We start from the raw sequence: 18,532 nt of genomic DNA, 5'->3' as shown, positions 1-18,532 counted from the left end.
GAATTTACCACAGCATCCGTTCAGCCACCTTCTGTTGCAGTTAAGAGTAGGAGCACAGCTCACACGGAGCTGTCACTCCTGCACAGAGGGAGATGGCTCCAGTCAGGCTGGCAGGGAATTTTTTCAGACCTGTTCAGGTGTAGGAAAGTTGATTTCCTCTTCCAGCTTTCACCAGGAGGGAGGTCTGCTGGGCAGTCACAGGAGGTGGTGCAGTCTTCCTGTGAGTTATCTGCAGAAATGTTGTGCCTCTACCTATATATTGAGAAGCCATACAGCTTCTTTCCAAGTTTTTACTTGAATCTTTATTTTCTTGAGAAGAGTTTCTTTGGTGCTCTAAGTAAAAGACCTAAAATAAACTTTAAAAGGTAGTTTTCATCGTGCATATAGGGGACCTATAGTATTTTCTTGGTAGTGGATCCTTGCATAATAAATTAAACCTCTTAACCGGTTTTCTTTAGTTACATATGTAGGAGTTAAGGGTTCTTCTGTAAGGTGCTATCCTTCTGTTGGCACTTCCTTGCTGTCTGAGCTGTTTATTTAATTTCATATTTATTTCCTCAATATTTTCATGGTCTTCGGTTTTGTTGTCCCCCAAACTGCATGTAAGTAACTTACAGTATGTTCTGTTAGCGTCAAAACTGAGTAAGAAAAAGTTTGGTCTTGGGTTAAATTTGCAGTTGTAACTAGGTGGAGTGTTTTGATTAACCTGTTACTCAGAAAGGAGACTAAAATCATAGCACTTGACTAAGATGCTGAAATCTGTGATTTCTGATATATTAGCTCCCATCAGTTAGAAAGTTTACTCTGCTATTCTTCTTCAACAGTGTGACAGTATATTAGCATATTTTGTTCTTGCACAAGGTATCAATGTGTTGCTGTTCCCATGTAATTACATGTAATTATGTTATTTTTTATATATAAAATAAAATACAGTTGAATTAAGTAGTTTGGATTAAAAAAACCCTACTGAAAAGTATTTAACAAACACAACAAATCCGCCACTTTCCATGAATAAAGAATAGCAATTGAGGAGAGCATCATTATGTTGTAGTGCATTTGGCTTAAATTGCACAAATAGGCCTTCCGTTCCAATCTACAAATGGAAAAGGCATCCCACACTATTTTTACTTTGAAAATCATCCTCTGGTGTTAAATCTCCACAGCAGAGAGTAATTGGATGTGTTTTGACAGTAGCTTTTTATTTACTTTATTCACACCACTTTTAGCTTGTTTACCATCCATATTTTCCATGTTGTGGCTGACAAGTCTAAGACCCACCCGAAGACAGCAGGGGAGAATAACGCTTCAAAGCTGCACAGCGTGTAGCATGTCTCTAACATGAGATCCATCATATATATTTTTGGCAGACTATATCCCCATACAGTTCCCTGAGAGATTCTAAAAGCAAATGCAGTGATAGTCTGGATATGTAGAAAAGAAAATACTGACTTAGAAAGGTATTAAATGGAAGCAGGCAAAGCCAGTAGTGCCTTACATGCAGCAAGGAGTTGGTTGTGCTTTGAAGGTGAGCTCTTGCTCTTGCTATGTATATCCATTGGAAACTACCTTTTAAATGTTTACTTAGGAGGACTTTTGTGTCCACTTTAGTAGGCATAGTCTCTATCAAAGTGGCCAGTGCACCTGCCAACATGCGTCTTGGCAAGGTGCAAGAAGCTCTATCACATATAATCTATGTAATCTACATAATCTATATATAATCACCTTCTACACGAGTAAGGTGTTATCAGTTACACCAACCCTTTGGAGAAGAGCACAAGCTTGGAAGCTGATATAATGTTAGAGCAATTTGAACTACGATTTCAGTACATTCAGCAGACAGCCTCCACCATGATGCTTGTAATTTTCTTCAGTTATCCACAGTGTATCAGTGGTTTGTGTCTGTGTCCGCATCCTGCCGCAGTGCAGTAGATCTGCTGAGCCTAAGCCTCACTGCCTGATGTGGGCACATCCACTGAGATGAGGTTGATGGAATTTCCACAGAGAATATCACCAGCTGTGTGGCATAGGCCTTGTAATTTTGTCCAGGTTATTCTGCAAAAGATATTTTGCAAAATATCCTTGGTAATTTTTATGTATGAGGCCTTTTTTTTCTCCTCAGCCCCAAATGTTCACTGCTACCTACAGGGGCTGCTGAACACAGCGTTCAGATGGTCTCCCAGGGAATCCAGGGTTCATGAAGCACTGGTCTTCAGTGCATTTTGTACTGTGTAGGCCATGCTTCTTCATTTTTTTTTGCCAGATTATGGTGCTGTTAGTCCTGGCCAATGGGGCTTAATGGCCTGTTCAGTGGTCTGTTTTGATGGGGAAGCCAGATGAGAACCACATCCTGTAACACTAGCCAGCAGATGGAGGTGAGAAAGAGGGAGGAAGAGTTTGCAGCCACCTTGGGTGGGAAACCTTAAGAAGCAGGTAAAACCTTTAGGATTTGGGAAGAACTAAGCAGAGCCAGTCCCAGTAAAAGATGCTTTGGCTGGATTTGTCATTCTCTTTGTTTGTCGATGTGTCAGAATGGAGGATAGCATAGACTTCAATGCCTAACTGCCTTTTTTAGCTCATATTTCCCCAGAATGAATCCAAGTTATTTTTTCAGGCTAGCTGAAAACTTAGGCAGAACTTCTTAAATGCCATTTGTGCCTAGGCAATAGGTTAAATTCCTTTTGGTAGCATTTGTTAGAAGTACATTGGCTTTTTAAATTACTGCAGATTAAAAAAAAAAAAAAAAGGGGGGAAATTACTTTGGTTTTCCCATTTTTTAAAATACTCCTTTCTCACCAACTACTTGTAGCTTCTCAAGGAATGTCACAATTATCTGTAAATTGCAAACATAAGCTTCCTGGAGAATTTCCCTAAGTAAAAAAAAAATTCTGTTCAAGTTTCCAAAACAAAATGTTCCCTCTTCCTAGGGAAGGCAAGTACATCTGTACTGGCAGAGCTACTGCTCTTCATTTGAAAAAAAAAACAACAACAAAACAACCAAAAAACCAACAAAACGCCCAAAAGTTCAACACTAACAAACCTTACCTACTTCACCTTGAGTAGATTCTTTTGCTATTAATGCCACACACAGTTCCTTGTGCAGCTCCTGATCATTGGGGTGTGACAAGAATGCATTTTGTGCCTAATTTTATTTGAAGATGGAAGATTGTTATTTATTATTATTTTCACTTTATAGGGCAATTACTAGATTATTCGTCAGGCCTAACTTTCATTGTGGTGACCTGATGCTGGCCTTATTTTTGCTTATTTTTTCCCTCCCTTGAAGCAGCCGTTCAAGCAGGGATTAAATAAACCAAATATAAGTAACATGTACAACATAGATGCCAAAACATAAGTAAAATCCTGTACTTAATTATCTGTGAATGATTATTTTTGCTTAGGTAAAGGAACTGGTAGGTACTTCCTTTTATGAATTCTTAATTGTATATTCTTAATGTTCTTGCTTATTACTGGCATGATCAGCTTAACAAACATCAAATCATGCTTGTTGCATTGCATTCCCCTTCCCACCTGTAACAGGCAGGATGAGTTATTCTTGGGACCTGAAGGAATCCTTTAGTAACTAAAGAACAAAAATACTGGCTGACTTGATTCTTCTTTGCAAAATGCAGAGGGCTGCATTTGTCTTAACTTCAGATCTGCTGTTGAGAGTGACAAAGTGCTCTTTCTGCTGGCAGTTCATGACTCACATTTGCTGGTGGTTCTTTGCATACAATTATGCTGTGAAGTACCTTTGTAAGAGCTTCTATCAGTAGTGTGACTGACTTGTTGTTGTTGACTTTTAACTCAATAACCCCTGATAGAATCTCATCACACAGCAAGTGAGCATCACTTTTTATACGCTGTTCATCCTCCTGTCTGCCTGGTATGTAATGGTTTTAAGGATCAGTTCAACTACCTATAGCTAAAAGTTCTGACTGTCCTGAATTTCCCTTTGAAATTATGTTATCTATACAGTAAAAAAGAGTGTTACCTTTTTTTAACAAACCTGGAACCTGTCAAAATCCACAAACCCAACTTACCTGTGCTGCTTTCTTCGTATCTTTTCACTGGGTGTTTCCAATTACATACCAAAACTGTCACCTATGGGTATAAAATACTGTCATCCGGAAGGATCAGAGATAGATAAGGTGATATTTAAACTCCACATAGGTTTGCTTAGTTCATCAAAGGAATGTACCTGTCTGTGGTGTGGAATACAGTATTTTTCAGCAAAACTTTTTGCCATTTTTCAAACAGAATGCGATTACCTATCTTTTTTAAAAGCTAGTACAGAAATTTAAGGGAGATATATCTGCCCTTACTAAAATGACTGAGACTTACTTTCGTCTTACCCTGAGGAAGACTCCTTTGAAAGGCAAAGGCACTAACACTGTGCAAAAAATGTTATTTCCTTACCAGCTTAATCCAGCTGCTGTGAGTCCCATCTGACTCCAGATGACATTAGTAGCAGAACTCATATCCATGGAATCAGGCTTTCAAAAGTCCAAACTTACCTCTTCAGTGCTTGAGGGTTGTGTCATTGTGCTACAGCCAAAGTGAAGTATTTTGAGAAGAATCTGTGCGTGGTACTTTTATCTGTATAACTATGGTTAAGATCCCTCAAGCAAATAAACCAACCCATGGTCTTTACTGAAAGGGCAAGCCACTGGTTTAAAACGTGAAAATACTTCGATTTCCGGAAATTTTGAAATAAAGTTTTGAACGAAAAATGGGGAAAAAATAAGGTATTACTTGAAATAAATTTCCCCTCACTGTTACAGTAAGCACAGAATTCTTAAATACCTTTTCTTCCCCTCTGTAATTTAAAAATAATCCAAACATCAGAGCAAGCACTTGTTTTAAAAATCTATTGTTGTTTCAGTAACCAACTTAGATTTACAACCAGAACTGTGGGTAAAAATAGATCAGCTGGCCAAAATCTGTCCCCTGAAACCCAGGGGAGTTCTGTCCACTGATAATCTAGATTGAACTATGTATATCAGAGATTAATTTCTTAGTGAGTGTGTGACTGTATAAAAGCGATATAAAGCTTCAGAACTTCTTAGAAACGGGTACGAAATATGAATGGTTTAGATATTAGTTTATTCAACTCTTAACTAAGTTACTAATTTACTAATTGTGATTCTTCATATCTTATGTTTGAGCTATTCTGTATCGAGATATAAATCAGATTAATTTACTTTCAGGGTGCGTGACTTTTGATCTTGTGAGTATCCTAAAACACTCTGCCTGTATAACTCCTTTTCTGCAAATATCCTTTGCTATTTCTCTCCTTGACCTGCTTTCTCTTCCTTTTTTATTTCCCCAAGCAGAACTGGTTGGAAATCTTTCAAAATGTAAGTGAAACCCAAAGATTTTTCTGAGATGCAAATGCTATCCATTTCCTGACCAGTTCCACCATAGATGCCTTTCTTCTGAAGTATATTGGTATTTCCTTTCCTCCCATTTTTTTAAAACTGATTTATTTTTTGCACCTTTCTGTGGACTTGTTTTTCTTTGTCATCATCCTATTTGCAGTCACTCCCTGTGGGATGCTAACCCATAGTAGTACACCTTCCCCTAGGACATTGCTTCTGTAATCCCCAGGCCTTCCATTCTATTTTTATGCTTTTTTGAAAGGATTGAGATCTGGAGTAAGTCCCATGGGCAGAGCTTTTGAATCCAAATTATAGCCCCTTTATGTAAAAGCAAACACCAGAGACTCAAGAGCAGGGCAAATCAGGGATGTCTTTTTGGCACATGGTTGCTCTGCTCCATGGAACTGTAGCTTTCCTTTTATTGATAGTCTCTCAGTACAAACTAACAAATAGTAGATCTAATAACATGAAAATGGGCATCTTGATTTAAATCCCATCTGTTAGAAGCCTTGTTCACTAATAACCTAGTCAGTAGGAATCCCATTGGAGTTCCCACCTATTCTGTCCTGTGTTTGTTTCCTTGGAGCAAGAATTTATTGCTATTTTTTAATGGAAAATTAGTAGCATGTGATTTTTATTGAGCCACACTGCTCTGACTATTAGCTGCGTAGTAAAATCAAGTAACTTTAATTTTATGCTAATTTATGATAATTTTTAACATCTTTAAATGTAAATTTACCCCAAAAATGAAGAATCTGTCACTTAAAATGCATCACATACTTCCTTGTAATGACTGATCTTAAGGAGTTGGTTATAAATTCACCTTACAACTAGTTAGTATGGATGATTTCTTCTTTTAAGCATTTGGCATCCTCTAATGACAACCCCTGCAGTGGCAAACCATCACAGAGTAAATGCAGCTGGCTTGCTGCACAGTCATGAATGACATTGCATATAGTTATTAATAATTGAAGGAGCTTTGTGTATTCCTTCTGAGTTCTGTATATAATTTATGGATCATAAAGCTACTCTAAAATCTCAGGGAAAATAATTTTGTTGAGCAGAAGAGGTTGGCAAGAGGCATTCTTTGCTAATAACTGGGCCTTCTATTACATACATTTCCTTGAAAATACTGTAAATAAGAACATTTGGAATGACTGATAATTTGCTACCTTCTAGCATTGTCCTGCTACTGGTTCACAAAAGCCTGCTTCTTGTTTCAGAAAGCTCTACAGACAAGAGCACTTAGATGAATAGGAGCTGTGGAATTATGTACCACTATTAAATTTTCCACCTTTCAGCCTTACCTTTCAGAAATGGACAATACTGTGCTGTTTCTTCTATAAAGAAGCCAGATGTGAGGTCCATTCCTTGAAATCTAAAGCACTTTCCCATTTTTTAAGTAGAAGAGCAGTAGTACTCTGGACTTGGCCACTGTGCCATTCCTCTTAAGAAATACCTATGTTCAGTGTGTGCATTGAACAAAAGGTTTTAATCCAGCACTGCTGTGAGTGTGCAAAAGCACTCTAGTGATAGCATGAAGATGGCAAGAGTAGATTTTTAAAAGCAGTTTATCATATGATACTTTAAACAGTCTTGCTTGGAGGGACTTTTTTTAACTGGTAGAGCAGTTCAAGGCTGGTGAATTGGTGGGTGGCAGTGATGATGCCTTTACTCAATGAGCCTCCTCCTTTTCAGCAGGAATTAAGCACTGTACAGGGTCATTCCCTTCTCTAACAGACTTGCAAGCATTGTAGTCTGTATTGTAAAGTCAGTGGCAATGTTCTAATACATTGCAGTGCAGAAAGGAATGCTGTTATTTTGTTAATATATCATGTTTAGTTCCCACAGCACCTAATGCCATAAAACCAAAGGGGAAAATCACAACTTCTAGAGTAAAATCAGGGTTTGGGGTTTTTTCTACTGATTGTTTATAAATACATTGTAATATTTTGTTGGCAGCTAGTGGCTTAAGATTCTATTGCTTTTAAGATTATTCGTAAGCAGATCACAATCAGAAATGTGGCTGGACTTGGATTTTATACTTAGTTCCTGCTTCTGTCAGAAGAAGTTCTCAATGGAAGCTGTGCTACTTCCAGGTGAAACATCTCCTACCCTTGAAATGCTAGACCTGGAAAAGAGTCTATGAGAGGAGGCAAAGAAGTACTCCAGAAAGCTAGTGTCTCTTCCCCATATTTTTGGTAGTATGATTTTCTGTGGAAAAGGAGAGAGGATATTTATGCAACTCATCAGTTTATTTACTATCCAGTAGATAAAATAATGGGTTTTTTTTTCTTTTTAATTTTTTTGGAAGTGTAAACTGTTAGTTGAAACATAAATCAGGAGTGTTCAGACATCATTTATTTGTAACCATCCCCTACTTGGTCCTGCCTCTTGTGCTGTTATGTGTCTTTTGGCTTGTTTTATGTGTTGAATCCAATCCACAAGCAATTTGAGTCAGGCTTTGAAACCAGCTTGCATGGACATCACTTCGATAGTCATAATTTTGGATTATCTGTCAGTTGCCTTTATCATCATTTGCACTGAAGCAGGATCACATCTCTGTGGCTTCTAAGACTGCTTTAATTTGTTTTTACAGGAATGGAATAACAAACTGCCGGATGCGGACAGAAAGTGAACAGTCCTGTGGCTCTCCAGTTGTTAGCGGTGACCCAAAGGAGGATCACAACTACAGCAGTGCCAAATCTTCCAACCACAGGAGCACATCACCTGCTAGTGACTCCATTTCCTCTTCCTCTGCTGACGACCAGTATGAATTTGCAACTAAAGGTAGCCAAGACAGCAGTGAAGGAAGTGAAGTTAGCTTCCAGAGCCATGAGAGCCATAGTGAAACAGAAGAGGAGGACAAAAAGCAAAATCGGAAGGAGACCAAGGATTCTTTAGCTGACAGTGGGTATGCATCCCAGCACAAGAAAAGGCAACATTTAATGAAGGCGAAAAAAGTACCAAGTGACACACTGCCTCTTAAAAAGAGACGTACAGAAAAGCCCCCTGAGAGTGACGATGAGGAGATGAAAGAAGCAGCAGGATCGCTCCTGCATTTAGCAGGAATTCGATCCTGTTTGAACAACATCACCAATCGGACGGCAAAGGGGCAGAAAGAGCAAAAGGAAACCACAAAAAATTAGAACAAATCAATGATTTGTTTGAACTTACAAAGTTTTGTTTCAGCACGTCAGGTGAATTCTAATGATTTGTGGCAATATCAGCAATTTTTTCCTTTTTTGTTTTTCTTTCTATTTGTTTTTTGTTTGTTTCTTTCTTTTTTTTTTTAATTTTTTTGGACCCTTAAGATCTTTATTTTTAAAGGAGATTGAAGCCATAGAACTCATACTGACACTCAGCTAATTTACAAAAGCTTTTCATTACCTGAAGACAAAAAGTTAACAAAAAAACCCCACAAAAAAGCCAAAATCGCCATTGCTTTCTCCAGCTTGTCAAAAATGCATGGTTGAACACGCAGTGACATCAACATTAATGTGATGGGAGTAAAATTGGGCACTTGGAAATCCCTCTTATACTAGAAGAGCTGTGCATAAATTAGTAATCATTCAGGCCTGGCCCTTAAGAATTTTTTTTTAATGGCCTTACAATTGGGTTAGAAGTGAATGTGAATAAAGAGATTTGGGGGAAGAAAGAGGCACGTACTTCTCAACACCAAACCAAGAACCATCTAGTGGCACTTGGATACATTGTGCCATAGAAGTCTTTGGACAGCCACTGGTGGCAACTGCACAAACCGTAATGCACTTTTAGTGCTTCACGTACTATATGTGGCTCATAATGTGAAGATTGATAACTTTAAGTTTGGGGAAATTTGAACTATGTATGCAATGGGTTTCAGTGAAATAACGAGAAGAAATGGGAGGGGGGAGGTCACTGTTAGTAGCATCATTAATCATTTAATTCTGTCTTCTATATTAAATTTAAAGAATGTTCAAAAAGCCATAAGCCCGAAGATTGGCACTGCGTGCAAAAAATAATAGTAATAGGGAAACACACGCTATGTCTTCTAAACTGCCTGAGTGAAAAGCAATCAAGTCTAAGAATATTACAGTAGATATTAAGGAAGGAAATACATCAGAATCTTTTTCTGTGGATCAAATCCTTGATCTAACTGGGGAAACAAAGCTACAAAACCTGCCATTAGTAGTATTCTGTATTTAAAAACAAAAGGAAAGCATATTGGTGAACAGTAAAATTCAGAAGTTCAATAACAGATCTCCTACACTGCCCTCAGAAATGAGTGTGCAGTTACCGTCAGTCAGGATTCAACTGTGCAAAAATGACAACAGATTTCCAGATTCAACCAGCGTAGCCAGCAGAAGAAATTTGATCCACATTGCATGGATTCCTTTTGGGAGGGGGGGGGGGGGAAATACAAAAAGCAAACAATTTTTTTTATTCAAAGATGACAAAGTTCTTGTAAGGTAAATAATGTATTTAGCATGAAGCATGAATTATTTTCATATAAATATAGAAAATAGAGAAAAAGGCTATGCCTCTAATTTTTAAGCCCTTAGGCTTAGAGTTTGTTTTTTTGGGTTTTATTTTTTTGTTTTGTTTTGTTTTTGTTTTGGTTCTTTTTTGTTGTTGGGTTTTTTTTGAAGCAGGTGTTTAAGGTTTAACCTTCTTCAGGGACAAACACTGACTGTTGGGGAACTTACTCTGCAATATTAAAAAATAAAATCTTCATGCTCTGGTAGGGCTTGGATGGTTGAATTATACTGCCTTGTCTGCACATTCAGCCCCCCTCTCCCTACTTCTGTTTAAAAAAAGAAAAAAAAAAAGAAAAAAAGTAAAAGTGTGTCCTTTCTTCGTCTGTACATGTGTAACATGACGCAATAATCTGAGGGCAAATTTAGTAGTGAGTGTGTATGACAGAATCAAGAGAATAATGGGAGGTTAATTGAGGAAAACTCTCTGATTTGATTCAGGAATAAGTAGACAAGAAAATAGCTTTGCTAATTTGCCATGAGAAAATGAAGTTAGTAAAGAGCCTTACTGAGGTGTCCAGAGAAAAAACAGTGTTACAGAGAGTGTGATTCAGGTATAGTGCTACTCTCCTGGTAATGACAACTACTAGATTGGAGATCCTACAGCAGAGGGAAGCTGTGAAATAAGCTGTGAAAGTCTGTCTCACCTGGATTCCTGAATTTGGCATGAAAAATTCTACACTTAGAATATAGTAGAGGCAAGAAGAAAATCCCAGGAACCAAACAATTAACGGAACAAAATGGTCTGTTTCTTAAAAGGAATATAGGTTATATTTATCCCTAACAACTGTCTCAGGCAGAAGTTTCACCAGATGGATCTAGTTTATGAAGAGTGAGTTAGAGAAGGGTTTTTGACTTCCCACTCAGTGGGGTGAGCTAAAAATTGCATTTGGAGATGCCTGTGGTGTGTGTTCATTTCGGAAGTGGAAGGACTGAAGGGCAGACTGGTCTGGACCTGTTCCTGTGCTCCGCAAGCATTTTGTCATGTAAAGACAGGGCTGCTCTGGGGGCAGCACAGCAAAATGGCGCCTCTTCTCCCATCTTACCCACCTCTCCTCCCATCTCACCCAGCGTGTCCTGGGATCCAGGAGCTGCTGGAGAGCTACTGGAGCCCAGCACAACTGCCAGTGGTGCAGATAAGGAGTGAGAGAGCCAAGGGTGGTACAAGGAACAGCTCTTGTGTTCTCCTCAGTTTGCTGGGGCCGATGCTTGCAGGGTTGATTCCCATTTAAGTTGGGAGTACATGGATACTAACTTTTGTTGGCTGCCTGCAGTCCTTAAGATAAAGTTGGGGAAGCCAGGAATGACCAGTCCCTTCACCAGGTAGCACAGAGATGAACGAGCCATAGCTTTTCCCTTGCGTGACTGAGCTGGGGTAATTGGCTTCATCCCAGATCCATGCTCCCTGTAGCCAAAGTCGGCAGGCAGTGAACCATGCAAGCCTTGCACAAGAAAACCTGGTCCTTCATCTTTTTACGGACTTTGGGGAGAGTCATTTAAAATATAGAAATACTACAGTATCAGTTTATCACCACCTTTGCTCATTAATGCGTAGTTGTACCAACTTGGGAGTGGTTTAATATTTATCAAAAAGCAACATTGAAAAGTCAAATCCAGTGGCAGAAAATCCACTCAAACCATGGCTCAGCCATCTCTGTCCTCCAGAGAAAGTGATGTGGTTGTGGCCGGTGGCCAGACTCTGTCCACAGTCACAACACTAATTCCAGAGCAGCTTCACTGGTTGCAGTGTGTCAGTGCAAATGAGATCAGTTTCTGCTGAACAAGTACCATTTATTAATGTGGACTCTTGGTGGCTAAATATATAATTATCACTAGTATTACCTTAGAAAACAGTCATTTTGCATAAATATCTAATTAGGCAGGTTATCTTTATATTTTTTTATATATATATATAATCTATCGAAGACTTCAACAACTCATTTATATCCTTGCTGGTAAACCTAAAATGTTGGCAAGCATCTATTTTCATGTAAAATTTGTTGCTCCTAGTCTGATCTGCTAAGGAGGTATTATTCAGTAGGAGTTTACAAAGTTATGTTCAGGAACCAGCAGTTTGGCTGAGGGCTAATGCCATCAACAGATAATTTCTGGAGTTTAAAAACAATTTGTTCTTATTGACCCTTACTCTGACTACTGGTGAGAAGTACAGAATTTGGATTTATATAAAATATTTAGGAGCCACCTTTTAAACCATTTTTGTGCCTGACTGACAATGGCAACTTTGTCAGAACTGGTTCTATTCCATCAGAGTTTTTAATGAGAATTGAGACCAACTTGTTTTCCAATTCAGTTATCTCTACTTTGACTGAATTGTGTCAAAACAGAGTGGTAATTGCACTGTATTATGAACTCTCTCACTTGCCAGATATGAGGTGGTTTGGTTTTGCTTGTTTGCTTTCCTTACTAAGCCATTTTGGGGTGAGAAGTCGTCAAATCTCTAACTTTCCATTTTCCTCACTCTATCAGTATTGCCAAATTAGCGTTTCTCCAAGACAGGTGGGGACTAGGGGAATCCCAGTAGGTCAGCAAGCATTCAGTGGCAAGTTTCACATAGGTGTGAATTGTGAGGGTCACTGGACTTCATGGCAGGTTCCTTTGGAATATGCCTTCTGCAGCAAGAAGCTCTTGCAGGCCAGAGCTCTTGCCACAAGCAGATTCCACCAGCGTCTGCAGGGAGGTAAAATCTGCCAGTCATGCTTGTGTTCTGCAAGCCGTTGGATGTCCTACTGCATTTTGATGCAGATTGTGCCTGCATTTAAAACGGCTTTAATGTATAACCCCTTAGCTGTTTCTAAAAGCAGTCTGATTCTGATCTCCTGGCAAAACCAGCCGTAGTTCTACCAAGATCCCAGGGTTTTACAGCTGAAAAGCCTGATGTAGGAGTGAGGAGGTGTGCCATGTAGGCCTAGAGAACTGTCCTGTGACTGTGTTCTCTTCTCTCTGGCAATTCAGTTGAGGACCATGTTCTGGCTCCTCTCTTACCTTAAGGGGAGAAGGGAGTCCCAGAGGAGGTGCATCGGCTCCCAGTGTTCGACCGAATTACTGTCTATCTTTGGAAGAGATACAGAGAAACTGGGGGCTGCATTCTTCACTGGAGTGGGGTAGAGTTACATCTACTTACTTCAGAAGAGAACAACATTCTAAATTGTATCAGATGGCAACAGGGATAAAATGACCAAATAGCACTTTGTCCCGGTTTCTCAGTAGCTTTCACTGAGATTTTGGCTCCCAAATCATCTAAAGATGTGGAAAGGAGCAATCTGAGATTTTCTAGAACCTGAAGGTGTCTGAGCTGCTTTGCAGTCAATGGAACTATAGACACCCACGTGCTCCTGGAAATCAACCATTTCACTATTGCCATTTTTCCTCAAATCTGGCTCTAGGCATTTTTCGAAACATTACTCTCCTGTGCTCCAGGATCAGAATAAAACTATTGAAAGAATGCATTTCCAATTGCAGATGTAATGCAATTTACTTCACTTCATGGAGAATGCAAACCCAGCTCCTTCGGGTGTGTCACCGCTGCCTGAATAGCTCATTGGCATATTTTACAGGAAATATTTTGAAACATTTTCTTGACTTTGCCACCAAAAGAGCATTTGAACCATACGTCCTCCTGATTGTAACAGAGTATCAGTGTTGACCGTCTGACCAGTTAAGTTTTAGTAGTGTTCTTCACAGCCCTCCAGTAATATATCAAACACTGTTATGCACATAATGCAGCACTGTGATCTAATTTAAATAATACTTTTTTATTATTTATACTACTCTATGTAATATACATCAACACTTTGCTATATAACCTAAGTGATAACCCTCTTCTTAGTTATCTGCCAAACTTTGAAGTTCTGTTTGGTTTATATTGCAGTTAGCACAGTTACCAAGTTGTAATGACGTCTCTTCCTTTGAAATGGGATGTGTAAGTCAAACTATACATTTTGTGTGTTTCTGTTTTGAGCTGGAGTTTATAAGGATTTACACACAACATTCGGTGTTCTGTATAAATCTGCATACATTTGTGAATTCATCTGTTAATCCCCTTTTGTTTAGAAAGTATTAATTGATGGTGGTTTATTAGGGGTTTTTATTTTTGCATTTTTATTTTTAGTACTGGTTATTCTTGAACTAAGCAGAGACTTGTCAGCTGGGTTGCTTTATCTTTGATCTTGTACACAACCTTATAATTCTTCCACAGTTCAGCAAACAAGTACTAGCTTCACTGACCAAAAAAAAAAGTCTCAAACTAATTTGTCTATGGTGCTGTATTTTGCTGGTGTACATTTAAAACCAGAAATGATTTAAAGGTCACTTTTGAGTTGTTCTAATAAGTAGCCTTTCCTGGTTTTTGGAGTTTGGATTTTGTTTTGTTTTAGCATTGAAACAAGGTATATTTATCTGAAGCTATATAATGGTTTTTCTACTGTATCACATTTCCTTTTGCAAAGAAGGGGAAATCGACCTGATGTAACATCTTTTCACAGTCAATGGAAGGGGGTTTTGGTTTTTTTTTTTATTTTCAGTGGATTTTGTTGGGCTTTGGATCAGGCCAGCAGTTATGAGAGCTCATCATCTGAGGGTTTAAGGGATACATGACAACTTGTGCTGGCCTCAGTGCTAGAAGGGATTTTACTGGATGCTGAAAATGTGTGCTGGATTCTGGGATGGCTGATCACCTAGAATGGGAATCTTTTTCATTTGTTTACTCTGGCCTGAAATCCCACGACTTTCTTTTTTCATTCAGATGACATTGAACTTGAGTACATTTTTAAGTTACTAGAGCATTGTACTAGTGTATGAGTATGTGTGTGGGACAACAATTGAAAGTCATACCTGTATTTGATAACCAGTTCCATGCCTGCATCATTCACACTCACTACTTAAAACTGCCATAATGTATAATGTTGGGGGGAATGATTTGTGTGTGTATGAAAAGCATTATGGACTTGTACTTTTTTTTATACTCTGATCTGTAATTTCTGAAATATTTTGTTTTACAGAAAAAAGTGATAAAGCAATCAAAAGACCAAGAGGTATCAATGTTTAAGGGTCACAGGACCTTAACTGGCCAATAAGTTAATTTAGTACAGTGATAAGCCAATTTTTTTCCTGTACTTGGCATCTGAAACTGCCAATTTCATCAATATTAAAATACGAACTGTGATGGGGAATGAACAGTGATGTTAAGTTGTATTTGTGTTTACCTAAATGAGCAGTCCGAAGGCAAGTGCAATCAGCTGATCTTTAGGAAATATAAAAATGTTGATTTAGAGGCATACTTGCATTTTACATTTTCTTGATGTGTAATCATATTGCCAAAGACAAACTATTTCATCAATTATTATTGTAAATAACACTTTCCCAAAACCTACCATAAAGTTTCTGTGATGTATTGTCTTCCAGTTGCAATAAAAATTACTGAGTTGCATCAATTGAACAGTTGTATTTGTGTGAATATTGGCTTCAAAATATGCCCAGATGTTAAGGAGGAACAACAGTGATTTTTTTACAAATTCCATCATTATTAAATAGTTCTAGCCTTCGTGGGATGTTACCTGTATTTTCACTGAAGTAGATACCAGCTCCTGTTAATTTGCTATCATGTGCAAATAGCTAGACATACTAAACTGGTGTTAAGTTAGGGACTGATCTTCCTTTCTCATCAGTTTTATAGCCTGGAAACAAAGCTGCTTTCACTGAGAATTTTATCCTTTTTTTAAATATTAGCAACAATCAGAAGAGATTCAGTAATAAGACATGTCTAACAGTGTGTGTATATATATATATAACATCCTGAAAACCATTGCTTTCTAATCTTTTCATCAACCCTCCCCAGGCTTTATTCTGGTTTCTGTAGCACCAGGACTCCTTAATTCTTTTGCCATGTTACTCCTTTACCTTGCAGCATGAAGGGACTGTTTGCAGGAGGAAATCCTGTAGAGTCAAGAACTTCAAAGTTAGTTGCCTCAACTGACTCAGTTGGTAACCACCTAGGAGGCATCCTGTTCTTCAAATACTTGGAGCCTCCCCTGGTCACCTTGGGCTGCTGCTGGAATCAGTAATGCTCTTTGTTTACCAGTGCTAAAAACTAGCCCATTCAGTGCCTCAGTAGATCCAGCAATCTAGCCTAAGTTTAGCATTGTGGAAGAGAGTGCAAAAAGTCATCTCTTCAGAGGGTGAGTAATAGAGGGCATAAAAAATTTGTAGTTGCCTCATAGCTTTCTCCAATTAAAACTATACTGAATAGTAAAATCTTATAAATAAAATCATTCCCCAAACACTGTGGTTTGAAAATGCTCTGTGAACAGGCCTATGTTAAACTTTCAAAAGGATTGAGAAGAGAAAAAGCCCCCCCCCCCCTTCTGTCAAACTCACTTCTTTCCTGCATCTGGTTTGAGACGCTGCTGAAGCAGGGGAGGATGGTTTCTCGGCTGTATAAGGAGAATGTTGTGGCTGCTGAAGCTGGCATGCCAGCTGACCCAGAGCCATAAAAGTGTCGCCCTCACTTGTCTCAATGCCATCCTGAGCAGTTGATAGTGGAGGCCACTGCAGTAGGTATCTGAGGGACAAGATAGATGTAACCAGGTCCTGAGGGGAGTGGGGCAGAAATAAACAAATGTCTTAGATACACACAAAAGAGCCCCAATATCTGACCAGGCACTTGGTACTTCAATGTATTGCCTGAAAAAGTTTCAGTTTGTAACCTATCCTCAGTGTCTGCTGCCACTGCAGTGGAACAAAGAGAGAAAATGATCGGCCAAGGAGACAAGATGAGAAGAGACTGCTGAGAAGGAAAAAACACTTAACTGTGCCCTGGACCATCTTCCTCTAATGGATCCCCCCCTCCCATCTGCTGCCAGTTAAGCAAGTATCGTGCAGCACAGTCTGTGGATGGATCCGTAGCGACATGTAGAGGAGCAGGGAGACCCGCAGACTCCACAGAAAGTGTTTTAGCCTTTATACGCAAGCCAGCAAGCTTGCCAGGATACTGGTCTCGGGCTTGTTTCAGCATAGGGCATTACATGAGGCCCTTAAACTGTTCGGATCAGGCACGCTATTTGAGATCTGTTGAATCCCAGTTGTGCTACAGGCTTTTTTTGCAATCTTGCAATTTGCCTGTTGTGGGCAAAACAGTCTCATGTTGTGAGTTTTACTGTATAGCCAATTAACACAGACTTCTGATCACTCATATGGGTATTTAGAAAGGACACAAACGAACAGCCACTTACATAAATCCCTGTCCTACCTTCTCTCCACCTTCAGTCTTTCCACCATGGGTTGTGCTCAGTTTGTCAAAATGCGTCTGGCAAGCCATTGGGCAGCGTGAGCAGTTGAAGTGATTTATGTACCGGCTGTTTCTCCTGCTCTTGGGCTCTTGCTGGTTGTCCTGCTGCTTTGGGCATACTTGGTTTTTCTGCTGCTCTTTCTTCGTCCCTGCTCCAGCATGGGTCCCCCAGACTGCAGTCATTTGCTCCCGGGCATTTCTGCTCTGGTGTGGGTGGCCCATGGGCTGCAGTCCCTCAGGGGTGCACAGGCCCCTTTTGACCTCAAGTGGGTCTCCAGCAGCCCTCCATTTTCTGCTTCCTGTATTAAGTACACCTGAGGAGGAGTACCCCCTGCTCCTCTGACTGCCCACAGCGGTGGCGCCCAGTGGGTTGCTCCCAGTTGTTGATCTCAGCTGGCTGGAATTGGCTGTGACCAGCTCAGAGTGGCTCCTGGCCAGCTCCCAGATGGGTGGTTCTGCTGCCCCTGTGCCAAAATCTGGTCCCTCCTGGCTACCACAGCACCTCAGTCCCTCAGCCGTGGTGGTGGTGGTGTTTGGCCCGCTTGGGCCCTGCCCCGGCCCTGACAAACCCAGGGGGCAGGTGCCATGGCTGTGCTCTGGGATGGAGCCCCTGGGAGCCGCATGGGGCAAAGGGAGAGCTCTGGCCCGCCCTCATGGCCACAACACCCATCCCTGGTGCAGGCACCCCCCAGGGCATCTGCCTCTGTGCTCCCAGCACCTTGCACATCTCCTCTTCCGTAGTCCCCAGGTAAAGTGTGGTGGCAGGGCTCCTGCCTCTCCTTACCATGTGGAAATAGATGTGTTTGTTGTGTAAGGGTGTGGTTGTGTGTGTAACACAGGGCATGTTGAGCATTTACATCACAAATTTTGGCTACAGAAGTCCAAACAGCCCAGGAAGCACAGACAGGGTGCTTCCCACCGAGACTGCAGAGCCACCGCGTGTCCCCAGCCGGACGCTCCTGCAGTCTCCTTGCTGAAGTTCGGCAGCTGTACGGCCAGAGGAGCAAGGCTCAGGGGACCCACATAAGCCAGCAAGGCAAACCTCGCCTGCTCAGGGCACTCACGGGAAACCCTGGGTCCCCAGGCTCACCCAGCTGGCTTGCAGGAGCGGGTACCTAATGGGTGTCTTGAACCAAAGGTGACCATGCAAAATGCCAAAGTCTGTATGGCCTCCATGTTAAATTCCTCTCTTTACACAACATCTGTTACTATGGTCTCCCCTGTAAAGAGGCTGCATTTGACCCTTCTGCTCACGCATGCAGCTGTCTGGTGAAGTTGGCTAGAAAGAAAGAAGAGATGTAAATAACAACAAAATGCTTTGGTCTATGTACTCC

The 18,532-nt window shown here is 40.3% G+C and overlaps 1 protein-coding gene across 8 annotated transcripts in view; it reads left to right on the top strand.

Annotated features, from left to right (window-relative positions):
* FOXN3 (forkhead box N3) overlaps window positions 1-15,350 on the top strand; it is a 213,556-nt gene extending 198,206 nt beyond the window's left edge. For 6 of the 8 annotated variants that reach the window (XM_074908523.1, XM_074908522.1, XM_074908521.1 and 3 more), the window contains 2 exons: window positions 5,334-5,357; window positions 7,978-15,350. In XM_074908523.1, coding sequence (XP_074764624.1) covers window positions 5,334-5,357; window positions 7,978-8,527 — 574 coding nt within the window. In that variant the 3' untranslated portion in view covers window positions 8,528-15,350. The remainder of the gene's footprint in view (window positions 1-5,333; window positions 5,358-7,977) is intronic. The other 2 variants (XM_074908527.1, XM_074908525.1) reach the window with 1 other exon arrangement.
* The last annotated feature ends 3,182 nt before the right edge of the window (window positions 15,351-18,532 follow it).

This window comes from Athene noctua, chromosome 6, assembly GCF_965140245.1.
Source record: "Athene noctua chromosome 6, bAthNoc1.hap1.1, whole genome shotgun sequence".
NCBI lineage: Eukaryota > Metazoa > Chordata > Aves > Strigiformes > Strigidae > Athene > Athene noctua.
This window is presented reverse-complemented; position numbering and strand designations above follow the sequence as displayed.